This window comes from Anthonomus grandis, chromosome 11 (assembly GCF_022605725.1).
Source record: "Anthonomus grandis grandis chromosome 11, icAntGran1.3, whole genome shotgun sequence".
Lineage (NCBI taxonomy): Eukaryota > Metazoa > Arthropoda > Insecta > Coleoptera > Curculionidae > Anthonomus > Anthonomus grandis.
Window position 1 is genome coordinate 18,178,089 of NC_065556.1, and position 12,391 is coordinate 18,190,479.

The 12,391-nt window shown below is 30.0% G+C and overlaps 1 protein-coding gene across 2 annotated transcripts; it reads right to left on the minus strand.

The window, feature by feature from the left end:
* Nucleotides 1-25: 25 nt before the first annotated feature.
* LOC126742498 (uncharacterized) lies at nucleotides 26-11,116 on the minus strand. 2 transcript variants are annotated; one of them, XM_050449141.1, is made up of 5 exons: nucleotides 10,695-11,116; nucleotides 7,451-7,648; nucleotides 7,168-7,390; nucleotides 6,839-7,119; nucleotides 26-488 (listed from the first exon to the last, which is right to left on the minus strand). In XM_050449141.1, exons 1-5 carry the CDS (start codon nucleotides 10,978-10,980, stop codon nucleotides 385-387), a joined length of 1,092 nt encoding a protein of 363 aa, XP_050305098.1. In that variant the 5' UTR covers nucleotides 10,981-11,116; the 3' UTR covers nucleotides 26-384. The 2 variants fall into 2 exon arrangements, with proteins under 2 accessions (XP_050305098.1, XP_050305099.1); XM_050449142.1 differs by having other exon boundaries at nucleotides 7,451-7,639; nucleotides 10,695-11,114.
* Between the last annotated feature and the right edge of the window lie 1,275 nt (nucleotides 11,117-12,391).

Sequence of the window (12,391 nt, forward strand, 5' to 3'; positions counted from 1 at the left end):
TTGTGTAATTATTAAAACACATAAAAAGGGGAAACATTTTATTTTTTCAAAGAATTATCACATTATTCTAAAGACGTTAAAATAATACGAAGGGATATAGTTTATATAAGCTTTAAAATTTCTTGAAAAAAATTGTAATAACTTGTATTGCTCCCAATGCTTATATAATATTATGCACAGTGTTTTATTAATTCCTTTATATGCGTATATTAGTAGTTGGCATTGATATGTTATGCATTTTGGCATTTTGCGAAACATAGTTTTAATATAATAGAAAAATAGAATTAGAACTATTTCCTATATTAAAGAACTGTAGGAGCGGATAACTTTGAAAAATTATAAGTAGGTATTTACAGTAAAGCTCTATTTTCCATCAGAATCTGTTTAATCCATAACGGTTATTCCCAGGTTCTTAGTTGCTTGATTGTCGAATTTATCCATGGTTTTTATGTCCATTAGCGCTGTTAGTGCTACTATCAAACCTAAACCTAAAAAAAAATCAATATAGTGTTTTTATAAGACTTTGGACTGTAGTACTTGTCACTAATAATTATTAGTTTGACACCATTTTCAGTTACATTGTGTATAAAAATGTTTTACAATTATTAAATTTGTTTCTTCTCCTAAAATTTGTATATAAAAGAATTTTGCGATCTCTGCATTCAATAGAATAAATAGCCTAAATTGATGAAATAAGTCCTTGAACTTATTTCATCAATTAGAAAAATCTCATGCATTATTCTCAAAGAGACCAACACACAAAATTGAAGAAAACAGAAAGTTACGGTCTGACAACATATAATCGCAGGCTACACATGTTTCGCTCTAGCTAGATCGTCATCAGGCCTTTAAAGGCCATACACAAACAGGTAGGTAGTTTTTGTCAATTTTATTTTATCAATTTTTCATAATAAATAATAATTAATTTTTTTTTTATTAAAAAGAAATATTCAAAAGAAGTCATTAAAATAAATTTGTTTTTATTAATTTGGATTTATAGAACAAAACAATCATTTAGATCTTTCCTACTCGTAAAATGTTTTATATAAAAAAAAGAATAAGAACAAATTTTATTCGGAGGTAATGAACGGAACTTCACGTTAATGAACCTGTATAAGTACTAAAAAAAGTTATAAAATTATTGAAATACCTCTCTTTATGTTAGAATTTTTATTTAAAAGAAGAAATCACATTTTTTACATCCAATAAAAAAAAATATTTTCTCGATTCATTGCTAATGTAAGGACGAAGATCAAAACATATTTTTAAATTATACCTTTGAGCTAATAAACCCAAATAATTATTAAGTAAATCGAAAAAGGTTATACAATTATTTTACGATATTTTCTTCATAACAATTTTTATTAAAAATTAGTAATAAAAAGGGTTTTTTACTATTTTTATACCAGTAATATAAAGCTATTCTTTTAATAAAGAAGAATTTTTTATAACCGTTTTTTTTTCTAAAGGAGGTACTAATTTTTTGTATTAATTAACAGTCGCACCTGGAGTCGCTATATATTCCTAAAGTGCCCTTTCAATGAAGCATACAGAACTATATTTAGAATAAACAAGTAGAGGAAGACTGTGTGTTTTTCATGTTGTCTTAATTAGTAATAGGTTTTTAGAACACATTGGAAAAGTAGTAAAATCATATTTTCGAATTTCCATTTTCTATAATTCAAATTTAGCACAATCCTTCTTAGATGTGCTTGTAAAGAACAGCAATGGACTTCTAAGGACATCAGTCTATCGCAAGCCAACAGACACAGGACAATGCCTACACTATAACTCCAATCATCCTAGTTCTACAAAGGTGGAAATTATTAAAACTTTGTATAACAGGGCAGCCATAATGTGAAGCAACAATGTTGATCTTAACACGGCAATAATAAACAACACCGAAGACTTACAGCAGAATGGATATCTAAGCAAACCAATAAAGATAACTATTAGGAAAGCAGCAGACATAACAAGGAAAGAGCCACAGCAACTGGAGGATCCTACAGGATTTTTAATAATTCCGTACATCAAGAGAACTTTGAAGAGTTGCTAGAAAATGCAGCATCAAGACAGAATTAACTTCTAAGACAACCATACCAGGTTCAGTATCGAAGACCAAGCCAGAATTCCTTCTGAACACCAAGAACTATATGTACCAAATTCCCTATCAATGAACGAAAGAACGTCGTAAACTTGAACAAAAGAGGTTTCTAGATCAGATATAACAAACACACTTGGTCCAATGGCAAATTTTAAGTTACATCACGCAAAACTACTAAATCTTCAACCAGATTAGTCTTGATATTCCTAATATCTGGAGAACTCTACTGTCAAGACACTGCAAGATCTAATCTACTTCACGCATGACCAGATCATATACTTTCAGTATATAAGTCTGCAGAATAATTGTTGTTGTTAGTTTACATTTGATAACGGTTAGAGATACTTCCCAACTGAAACGTCGTGCTAAATTTAAAATAAAGACAACTTCGAAAATTAGACGTTACTTATTATTAAGATGATTCCTTCTCATAGCAATGTTTTGTATTAATTGATACCTACATAACCCACTGATAACTTATTCAATTAATAATAGTTTTTAAATAATTCCAAATTGATGATTTAATGAGCTGAATTGCCCCTATAATTATTATTGATCTATAAGCTATTCATCACAATTCTCTAAGGTTTTAAACTCTGAATTAGGCCATAATTTTTTTATATACATTTTTAGAGGCAGCTGCGTCTATTTTTTGAAATATCTAAGTATTGCATAAGGGTTCTTAGTTTAAAATGAAATAAAATGTTATAAATTCCTGTTTGTCTCAAGTTTTCTGCACACATTTTCCCACTTTTCTTCTTCAAAGGCATTTTGTTAAACTTTTAATAAAACAAGAAAGAAAAGACATTTCTGACTTATTCTAGCGATTTTGTGAAATTTGTAAAAAAATAAATTACATTTTGCAATTTTTTTTTAAATATATTTAACCTAAACAATTATTAAAATCATTCCTTCTCATAATAATTATTATTTAAAACCAATTAAAATGTTTATTTTTAATTTTGAGTTAAATAATTTAACAGAATAAATATTTGTCGATTTGCAACTGAGAGAGACTTTCCATTACAATTTTTTTTCATTAATAACTTGTTTAAATCACGAAAATTCTTTTAATGATTTAAATCCTTTAATTATATTGGTCTTTGCTTTTTTTATGATGTTTTTCTATATATTATATAATGAAATCATCATATATTTTAAGCTATATTTTGTCGTAAACTCTTTATTTTATGAGAAAAAAAATCAGTTTTATATTTTCCAGGTAGTTTTATTTTTAAATATTTTTTTTTCTAAAAATGCGATGTAAAGATTCTATTTTTAATATTAAACAAATAAATAATTTGCTTTATTTTCAATAAAAATTTTTAGAAATTTCATTGGTTGGAAGATGGTTAATTGTGGGGATGACATTTCTGGAATTGCTAGTACATTCTTGCAAATTAAGCAAACGGATTTCAATGTGAATAAAGAAGGAAAAGTATAAATAAAGCATAATATAAATTGGGAAAAACCTTTTTCTGTATATTATATCTCAAAAATGCTGAAATAGAAGTCCAATCAAATTACTTCTATTAAGAATTTTAAATCGTTATTTCATTTAGTTTCTCATAGATATTTTAAGCAATTTTGGAAAAAACAAGGTAAATTCATTATAATTATAATAATTTTATTTTCTTTCACCCTGCTTTTTGAAAAAATAAACTCTTCCAAAAAATCAGTTTTAATATAAGACGCTGGATATACAGAGTGTTTTGTTTAAATTCTGATAAAATTATAAACAGGATCGTATTTCCTTGAGAAAATTAAGCAAATAAGTACCTATAAAGATAAATTCTAAATGTCTTATGTTTTCAACCACAAATTATTAAATTTATTAAAAAAAAACTAATTTTTATTACCATACATTTAATACCCCTGTAGATATTTTGCATCCTTAATTTCAAAATACAAGAATCTAGTAGAAAGTTCATTGATTGATGGATACGTTTAATAATTCTTGGCCTGCCGAACTATATTAGAAGAAGCTATAATGCGATTACGCAATTCTTCTAAATTATTAATTGGAGTTATATAAACCAAGTTTTAATACAGATTGAGGGTGGCCCTACAGAAAAAAATTAAGTCGGAAGATCGTGCAGGCTAAGATTTAATACCCCCAGAGCTATCCAACGATTTGAATACGTAATATCCAAATACTTCCAAGCAACCTAACTAAAATGGCCTGGAGCATCAACATGCAAAAAGAGCATTTGTTGTATCAGCTAAATAGGGACTTCTTCAAGCATTGCTGGTAACTTGTTTTTAGTAAATTCGTGATACACTTATCCAGTCAACTATCCGGGGTATAAAAAAAATAGACCAATCAGAAAGTTTTCAATAATAACCTAACCCAAGTTATATTAAGCGAAAATTAGTATTAATTACGGATTTCTGACACGGCTTCTCATAATTCCTCATCCTCATCAATCTCCTATATGATTGTTGTAGAAGTTGGGTCCCTGAAGTAATTAGCTTCATCGATGAAAAGCATTTTTTTCAAGAACAGTGCATCTTGCCTTTCTCAATCTTCGATCCAAGAACACAAAGCAATTCTTGATGAAAAATCGCCGGACAAAAGTAACGTCTGAGCACTTTTTCTGGATTTCATTGAGCATCTGTATTTCAATTTGAGGAGTAACTATTTGCAGATATCTGTTTTCAGACGTAAGTTTTTTAAAGCTATCGGTTTCACTTGGGCAATGGTGTAAACGTGTAAACATAAAGCATTGGACGCACAGGGATTGGGAAACTTTCAACATAAAGACGCAAAGCTTCTCCTGCGTTGTCATAAGTCAGTTCGCAAATGAAGTGTATATCGCATATTTCATTATTTGTGTAAGTGTAAAGACATTTCTATGCAAAAAAATGACGTTGCATAATGTGACTGATGCCAATGTCAACTGATTGAGTATAAAAATGAACAACTCACAAAACCTTGCAAATACCTATTTAATCGCGAACAAGAGTTTGGTAACATATCAATTTGTAACGAAAGAAGAGCGTTTCTATATTATCAGTTCAAAAGTGATCGTAGAGATTTTTCGAAAACTTTCAAATATATTAATATTAATTCGAAACCAGTTAGTGATTTTAGTGAAATATAAGATCCCGAAGTTTTGTAATTTGTAAATAATGTACCATTACCCCAGCCTTTCATCAATGACCTGGAATGATGAATTAAAAGAGATGCTGTTGGCATTAATGGTTTGAGCGTAGCCGATCGAGAGTAACTAGAGAACTATCGATCGGCTACGGTTTGAGTCGTAAATATATAGATCTGCTCCTACCACATTTGTTACCTCAAATAACTTTTATTATTAATAAATGACTTTCTACTCATGAATTTCCAAAACAGTGGAAAATTGCGAACGTTGTGCCTATTGCAAAAGTAAATAGGTAATCCCATGAAACTTTCTGGTATTAGAACTAGTAGATTCCTTCGATTCCTTTTTAAATCATTGGAGAAGATTATTTCTAAGCATGCTATATTACCTGAGAGCTAATCGGGCTTGTACTAATATTCTGATACTCCGTGATCGAAAAAGGCACATGTGTTTAATAATGTGTTTTTGATTACAATAAGGCTTTAATACTATAAGTCATGACAGTATTATACATAAAACTTAAATACTTCAGCTTTGGACAGAGTGCTTCAAAACTTTTTATCTGATAGAGACAACAGAAGGTGTGTTTTAATGACATTTCATCAACGTATTCTTGGCCTTATTTTGTTTTATATTTAAACCTGGGATTTTTCCAGTTATCTTAATTTTATTAATGCTTATCATTCGACATATGCTGATGATCTCCAGATTTATTATTGTTTTGACAGTCAAAATTTTCGTATAGCTGAATCACGTATTAACGATGAACTTAAAGTAATATACACGTCGTCATTGTCACATTCTTAGACATCCTGATAAAACACAACTCTTGTATTTGAAAGGTTCTCAAAGGAACTCTCAAATTCTCTTAACCTCGTTGTTATTATTATTATCAAAAGTAATTATTAGGTTACTTGCAACAACTTAGGTGTTTATTTTAATAAGTTATTAAGATTTAAAAGCCATGTATCAATAATTCAATTAGACGTTATTTATCGAAGGTTTTTATCAACTCGAAATAAATGAAAACTCGGTGATCATCGCATTTTATTATTTTTCTAGTAGTGTTTCAGCCTGCCCTTTTAGTAGAGGATAGAGTTAGCCTTCAGAGACTATAAAACAGCTACTTAAGATTTTGTTATGGTCAACGTAAGTTCAATTATATTTCTAAATTCGTAATGACTCTGGATGGCTAAAACCTCAAAAAGGATTTGAGCTACATTTAAATGCTTCCATTTATAAGGTAACTAAAAAATTATCAACCAGTATATAAATCAAAAAAAAAATTTACTATTAACCAAAACTCTCCGTTTTACTCTCTTTATTAAACTCTTAAGTTTTAATCTTCTCCCGAAGATGGAGAAGCACGTATCGAGAAAAAAACCGTTGATTGAATATTTAAGTCATATATTTAATCAACGGTAAAATAAAGAGTTTCGGTTAGTGGTAAAACTGTTTTGTGATTTGAGTCTCACACCAAATGTTCCAACCATTGGGACCGACCAGTATATATTTTTAGCAAGCTTATGCCAATTGTACTAAGTTTGTTATATAGAGATTTTGAAAGCTTTGCTTTCTTATAAAATTGTTATATAATTATATTCTCAATTAATAATAATAATATACCCACCTAAAATCGTAGTAACAAATAATCCACTCCATATAGGAGCGGTGGTAAAAGGAACGCAATCATTAGCATCACCAAATCTCTTCTTTTTCGCATCAAGTTGCACTTGTAAGTCGAAAATGGTCAAATTCGTCCCGCTGGCCTTGTCTGAAAATACCGTTTTTCCACTGCAGTGATAAGAAAAATGCGCTGGTGCCATTATGTTCTCAGTGGTCGTCAAATTATATTTGGGAATATCAGTTTTGCCACCAATTATAAGTTGAATCTTGACGGTTTGAATGTACCTAGGAAGTTCTGATTTTAAGGCGTAAAATATATTCAAATCTCCTTACCAGTATCTGTTTTTCCATAAAATATCGAATCTCATAGTAACTTTGTTACCATCCTCATCTAAAGGAACGGGAATATTAAGGCGCTTGTCAACAGTTATCATGCTATTGGCAATATTTCCAAGATAAAGTGTAAAGTTCTCAACTTCTAATTTTAAAGGTCTCGAAGAGTATAAGATGGCATACTGGTTATTTTCTCTAGTTTCTCCAATGTATATGACTGGAACTGTTGTGAGAAAAAAACGCAATTAAATCAGTGTGATACCATTGATACCAACCTGCATACCTTTACTGGATTCATGTGTCTTTAAACTCTCAACCTTACCCTCCTGTTTATTTTCAGTTTCGCGTCGTTTTCTTCTTGGGTACGTCACATCAAGGACACATAAGAAATCTGTCGAGTTATTTAGTGGGCCTGTCACTTTTTTAATTTTTGTTGTGTCTATACCATTACAATCTTCTGATATTGTTAATTCTGAAAATACTAAAGGTTAAATGTTTCCGATATATATATGCTTTTTTATTCTAAATATAGGAATGCTCTTTAAAATAAGCCTTTTCCATGAATTTTCTTATAATCTTCAAAAAGTGCATTGGAAATGTGAAACAAACATGATAAGAGAGTGAATAGAATATACCACTTTTTAATCATGTAATATCAACTCAGATATATTTGGTATTAAGATTATTAACGTTATTTTTGTCATTCAGTTCTGTTTGTATTATTTATTATTTATAAGCTGAATACCGGCAGAGGGTTTAAAATGCAGAGGAGAATATTCAAATGAAATATTATTAGAGGCTCCTAGGGTCTTTTGAAAAAACTAAAACACATTAACCTTAGCACTATTTTCTCAGATTACTATCAAAAAAACTAAGCATTTAGTTCCAAATTGGATTGCCTTATATTTTCATTAGTAACATTTCACTCAATTCATTCATTAATCACTCAAATTTATGTGTAACTTTTTGATATTTCATTTACATGTATTTTTTATTCAATACTGTACATATTCTATTTGGTAATTTTTATAGTAATTATTATTAAATTATCTAACTAATGACAAGCTTTCAAGTTTAACTGTAACTTTTTCTGTGCTAGATTTGTTAGGGTCTTACTATTGTAAAATAAATTTTGGAGGTATATAATACGTTTTTTAAAATTCAACTTTTCATAAATTTTCTTTATAAGTTTTCTATATAATTTCTTAAGTTCCAATTTTTTTGAATCATTTACATCGTTTATTTTTTGGAGTTAAATACATCAGTTAGTTAAATGAAATATATATTTTTTTAAATAAGGCGTACTCCTTAAATTAATTACTTTATTTTTAATTTTTCATTTGTGAGTTTGAAAATATTGAAATTTTTGGTTTTGGAAAATTTCTTTATCACATTATTACATCTTTATTACATATTTTCATCTCATTTTACATATATTCTTTTTTTACTCAATATTTAGATCACAAATCTATTGACAATCAATTCATCAGGTCTTATTTTCAGGATTATCGGAAAATGTATAGGCATCTGATAAAAGTCAGAAAGGAACTGTATTACAATGAGCGCTTAGATTCGTCCGGTAACAGACAGAAGGAAAGTTGGTTAATCATTAACGAATGTAGGCAGTCTTCTCGTCGGCGGTTGGTTGAATCGGACTTGGAGCCCGATGATTTCAATGACTATTTTTCTAATATTACTGAGAAGTTACTGGAAGCAGTTCCCAGTGACGGCGATTCATTGCAGTATCTTAATCGGAATGCTATCAATTAATCATTCTTTTTCCACCCTGTAGATGCCATTGAGGTCCTTGAAACAATTCAGTGCTTCAAGAATCATAGGTCTTCGGGTTCCAATGTATCTCTTCACGTCTGCTGTCACTTCTGTCTGCGAGCGCTTTAAATGCTTTGGTTTGCGCAATCAATCAGTCATTTCTTCAGGGCGAGTTCCCATCCTGTTTAAAGGAAGCTATGATTATCCCTCTTCATAAGTTTTCATTTTTGTTATCATTTTTTGTTTGATGAGCAGAGCCCACTACACGGTAGGGAGTATTGTCCATTTCTCGGCCTCTTCATTGAGGAGAGTTTAAGGTTTGACAACCACGTTTTGGGCCTCGCTGCTAAACTTTCTTCTGGTTGTTTTGCAGTCAGGGTTGCCAGGCATGAGTTGGGGGGGGTTGTTTGCTCGTTGAGTTTATTTCGCCTTAATAGACTCTCATATCCGTTATGGGTTGGCATTTTGGGGTTTGTGCTCCAAGGGACCCCTTAACATAATTTTTACTATTCAGAAAAAAGCATTAAGGTATCTGTGTGGTGTTGGTCTGAGAGTCTCTTGTAAACCTCTTTTTGTAGCTGACAGAATTTTAACAGTTTTCTCACTCTTTATATTGGAAACTGCAACACACATACATAAGTCCACCATCCTGCACCAATCATAATACTCATCAAGTGGGCAACTTATGTCTTCCAATCCCCACCTCCTCACTTACGAGAAACTCTCTTATATTTATTAGTCGTAAAATATTTAATTATGTTCCTTTTTCCATTAGGACTGTTACAGACCTTAAAAAGTTTAGGAGAGAACTAAAGAAATTAATCTTACCAAAAGCTTACTACAGCATTGAAAAGTGTTTTAACGACTCATTTTAATATTTAAAATTAATTATATATCTGTTGATCATATTTATTTTATTTTTTATTTTTTATTCTTATTTTATGTTGGTTCTCGCCTTTTATTTTCTTCTTTTTTGTTTTTTTTAATTATATGAAATATGCTTCTATGTACAATCAAAATCGATTTTATATTCTGTTTTTGTCCTGTATCCTGTATAACCAAATAAATACTAGTATTATAAATTTTAGGATTAGGAAGCTTTTAGCACAAGTTTGTAAACTTAGCAAATAAAGTATACTTTGACTTGACTTTGACTTGACATTCCCATTTAAACTTTATCAGGTTTTTCATTTTGTCGGAAAAATTATTTATTATTTTATTTTCTGATGTAAATATAAATGCTTATAATAAAATAGGGAATTAATTCATTAAATTTGCTTATTTCTTTTGTTATTGTCTTTTTTCTATTTTTTACAATGCGCTTGTTATTTTCTCAGGTGCAATGTTTTTTTTATTAATAAACTTCTTATTTATTTATTGGTTTTTTGTAGTTTATTTGTTAGCGTGGTATTCTATACTTTTACTTATTTTGTTTCAGGGGATTTATTCGTTACGTTTTTGGATTTCTGGGCAATACATATGTGTTGCTTTTACAAGACAAATTTCAATTCACCATAATATTCTAATATAATACTATGACGTAGCATTAAAACAAAACGCCCACACTAAAAGTACCATTTGTGGTGAAGAAAATATTCCTGTAAAAATGTGATAAATGGAACATTCTTTAAACGCGATAAATATATATTAGAAGAACGTGACAAGAAAATAAATTTCCTTTTGATGATCCACAGGCGGTTACACCCTTATAAATTAAAATACTGATTTCTAAAATAAATAAATATCAATTTACTTACCAACGGCTTTTGCCGTTCCAATATTTCCATTAGGATTAAACGACGAATGAAACCCTTCCAAGACCTCTTTTAGATTTCTCGGAATAACCGCATTCCGGCTTTTCAATTCCACTTTGAACAAAAACACTTTTTTAACGTCCAGTTTTTTCACTAGCGCCTCCAAGTCCTCATCGTCGAACGGCAAAAGGGGCGATATCCGCACCTCTTTATTACTCCATACCAAAATAGCCGCGTTCGTTATGTAAAACTTTAAAATTGTACAAAAAACTATTCTCGTGATATGCATTCTGTTGCTCCTTTATATTACGTCTGGTGGAAATGGGAAGTGTCGGAAAATCTGATGCGCGCGAACTTAATAAGAAAAATCAATATTGATGTTGGGGGTGTTTATAGACGTCAGTTGATGGGGTTGACAGTTGTAGGGAATTTAAAAGGGAATGTTAACGCTTTGAGTTTCATTTTAAGGTTATGATGTCGGACTTATGCAGGGAGACACTTTAAAGGTTTGTAGTGTCTCCCTTAGCATGTATCTTTAAGGATGATGACTGACTGATGAAGAAATAAATAAACTCATTAAAGAATTCATTCAAGTAGATAGTATATATATTTAATACAATATTTCATTATTTAATTACTTTATAACCCAATTTCTATGTCTGATTAAAATCCATGAAATAATGGCTCTGTATGTGACTTGGAAAACGCCTTCTTTAAGTCATGACCCATATTTTCCGGTATAAAATATTGAGGTTTTAGATTGGCCTGCCGGTTTGCTATAACCTCATCTTATACTGATTATTGAATACCCCTAAGATCATTTTAGTTGAGAAAAACTAGGTGTATTTTGTGACAAGGACATTGACCAATCATCTTGTGATAAAAATATAGATATACTAATTGAAGAATTTGCTTCACTATATCATAAAAGTGTCTCCTGATAATTATATAGATTTCTAAGTGTTTTAACTCTGTTGTCCCTGAGATCTGTCTAAAGTCAGAATAGTTAAAAGTTTAATAGAAAATTCGCCTCTGGAATTGTTTTTGTCTTATCTATTTTTGTCTACCCTATTTTCATCTACGGAACGAGTTGCTGGCCCTTTTTAAGAATATATCAGCGATGTATTTGAAATTTAAATATTCATGAGAACTTATACTTCATTTAAAGCTGTTTCTATTTTAGCTTGTTTTTTATACTCTACGCTTCCAGTGCGCTCTAATAATTCTCAATTAAATTTAAACGTTGTAATGCCTATGAAAAAAATATGTAATTTTTCCTTTAAGAACAAATTTTGAGAAAACAGTTGGAGATAATGGCAAATTTATTGGAATCAAATTAAAGATAAAAGAATGTTCTATCAAAACGAGGTACTAGATACGGGGTGTTCCATTTAAATAAATTGCGCAAAATTGAATTGAAAATATCATTATTTGAGTAACAATTGTGATAACCCCGTGTAATAAAAACTGAATTTTTGAATTTCGAAAGATTAAATCAACTTATCCAGGGACTCTACATAGATTTTTAAAAATATAAAAACGTCGGTGGTAAATATTAATATTTAAGTGAAACATTGATTTTTGTAAAAAATTCTGAATAACTAGGCAACGTCACATCTTACGGTAAAACTGTTTTAGGGTTAAAGAAGGAGTCAAATAGGACTCCCATTTCGGAAAAAAAAATATAGGTGGTTCTATTA

What these genes read in the sequence shown, in the direction of transcription:
- LOC126742498 (XM_050449141.1), bottom strand. Translation starts at nt 10,980, where the DNA reads ATGCATATCACGAGAATAGTTTTTTGTACAATTTTAAAGTTTTACATA. An exon ending in TGGAACGGCAAAAGCCGTTG is followed by an intron (nt 7,649 to 10,694) that starts GTAAGTAAATTG and finishes TTTAACCTTTAG; the next exon opens with TATTTTCAGAATTAACAATA. An exon ending in ATTTGTTACTACGATTTTAG is followed by an intron (nt 489 to 6,838) that starts GTGGGTATATTA and finishes ATTTTTTTTTAG; the next exon opens with GTTTAGGTTTGATAGTAGCA.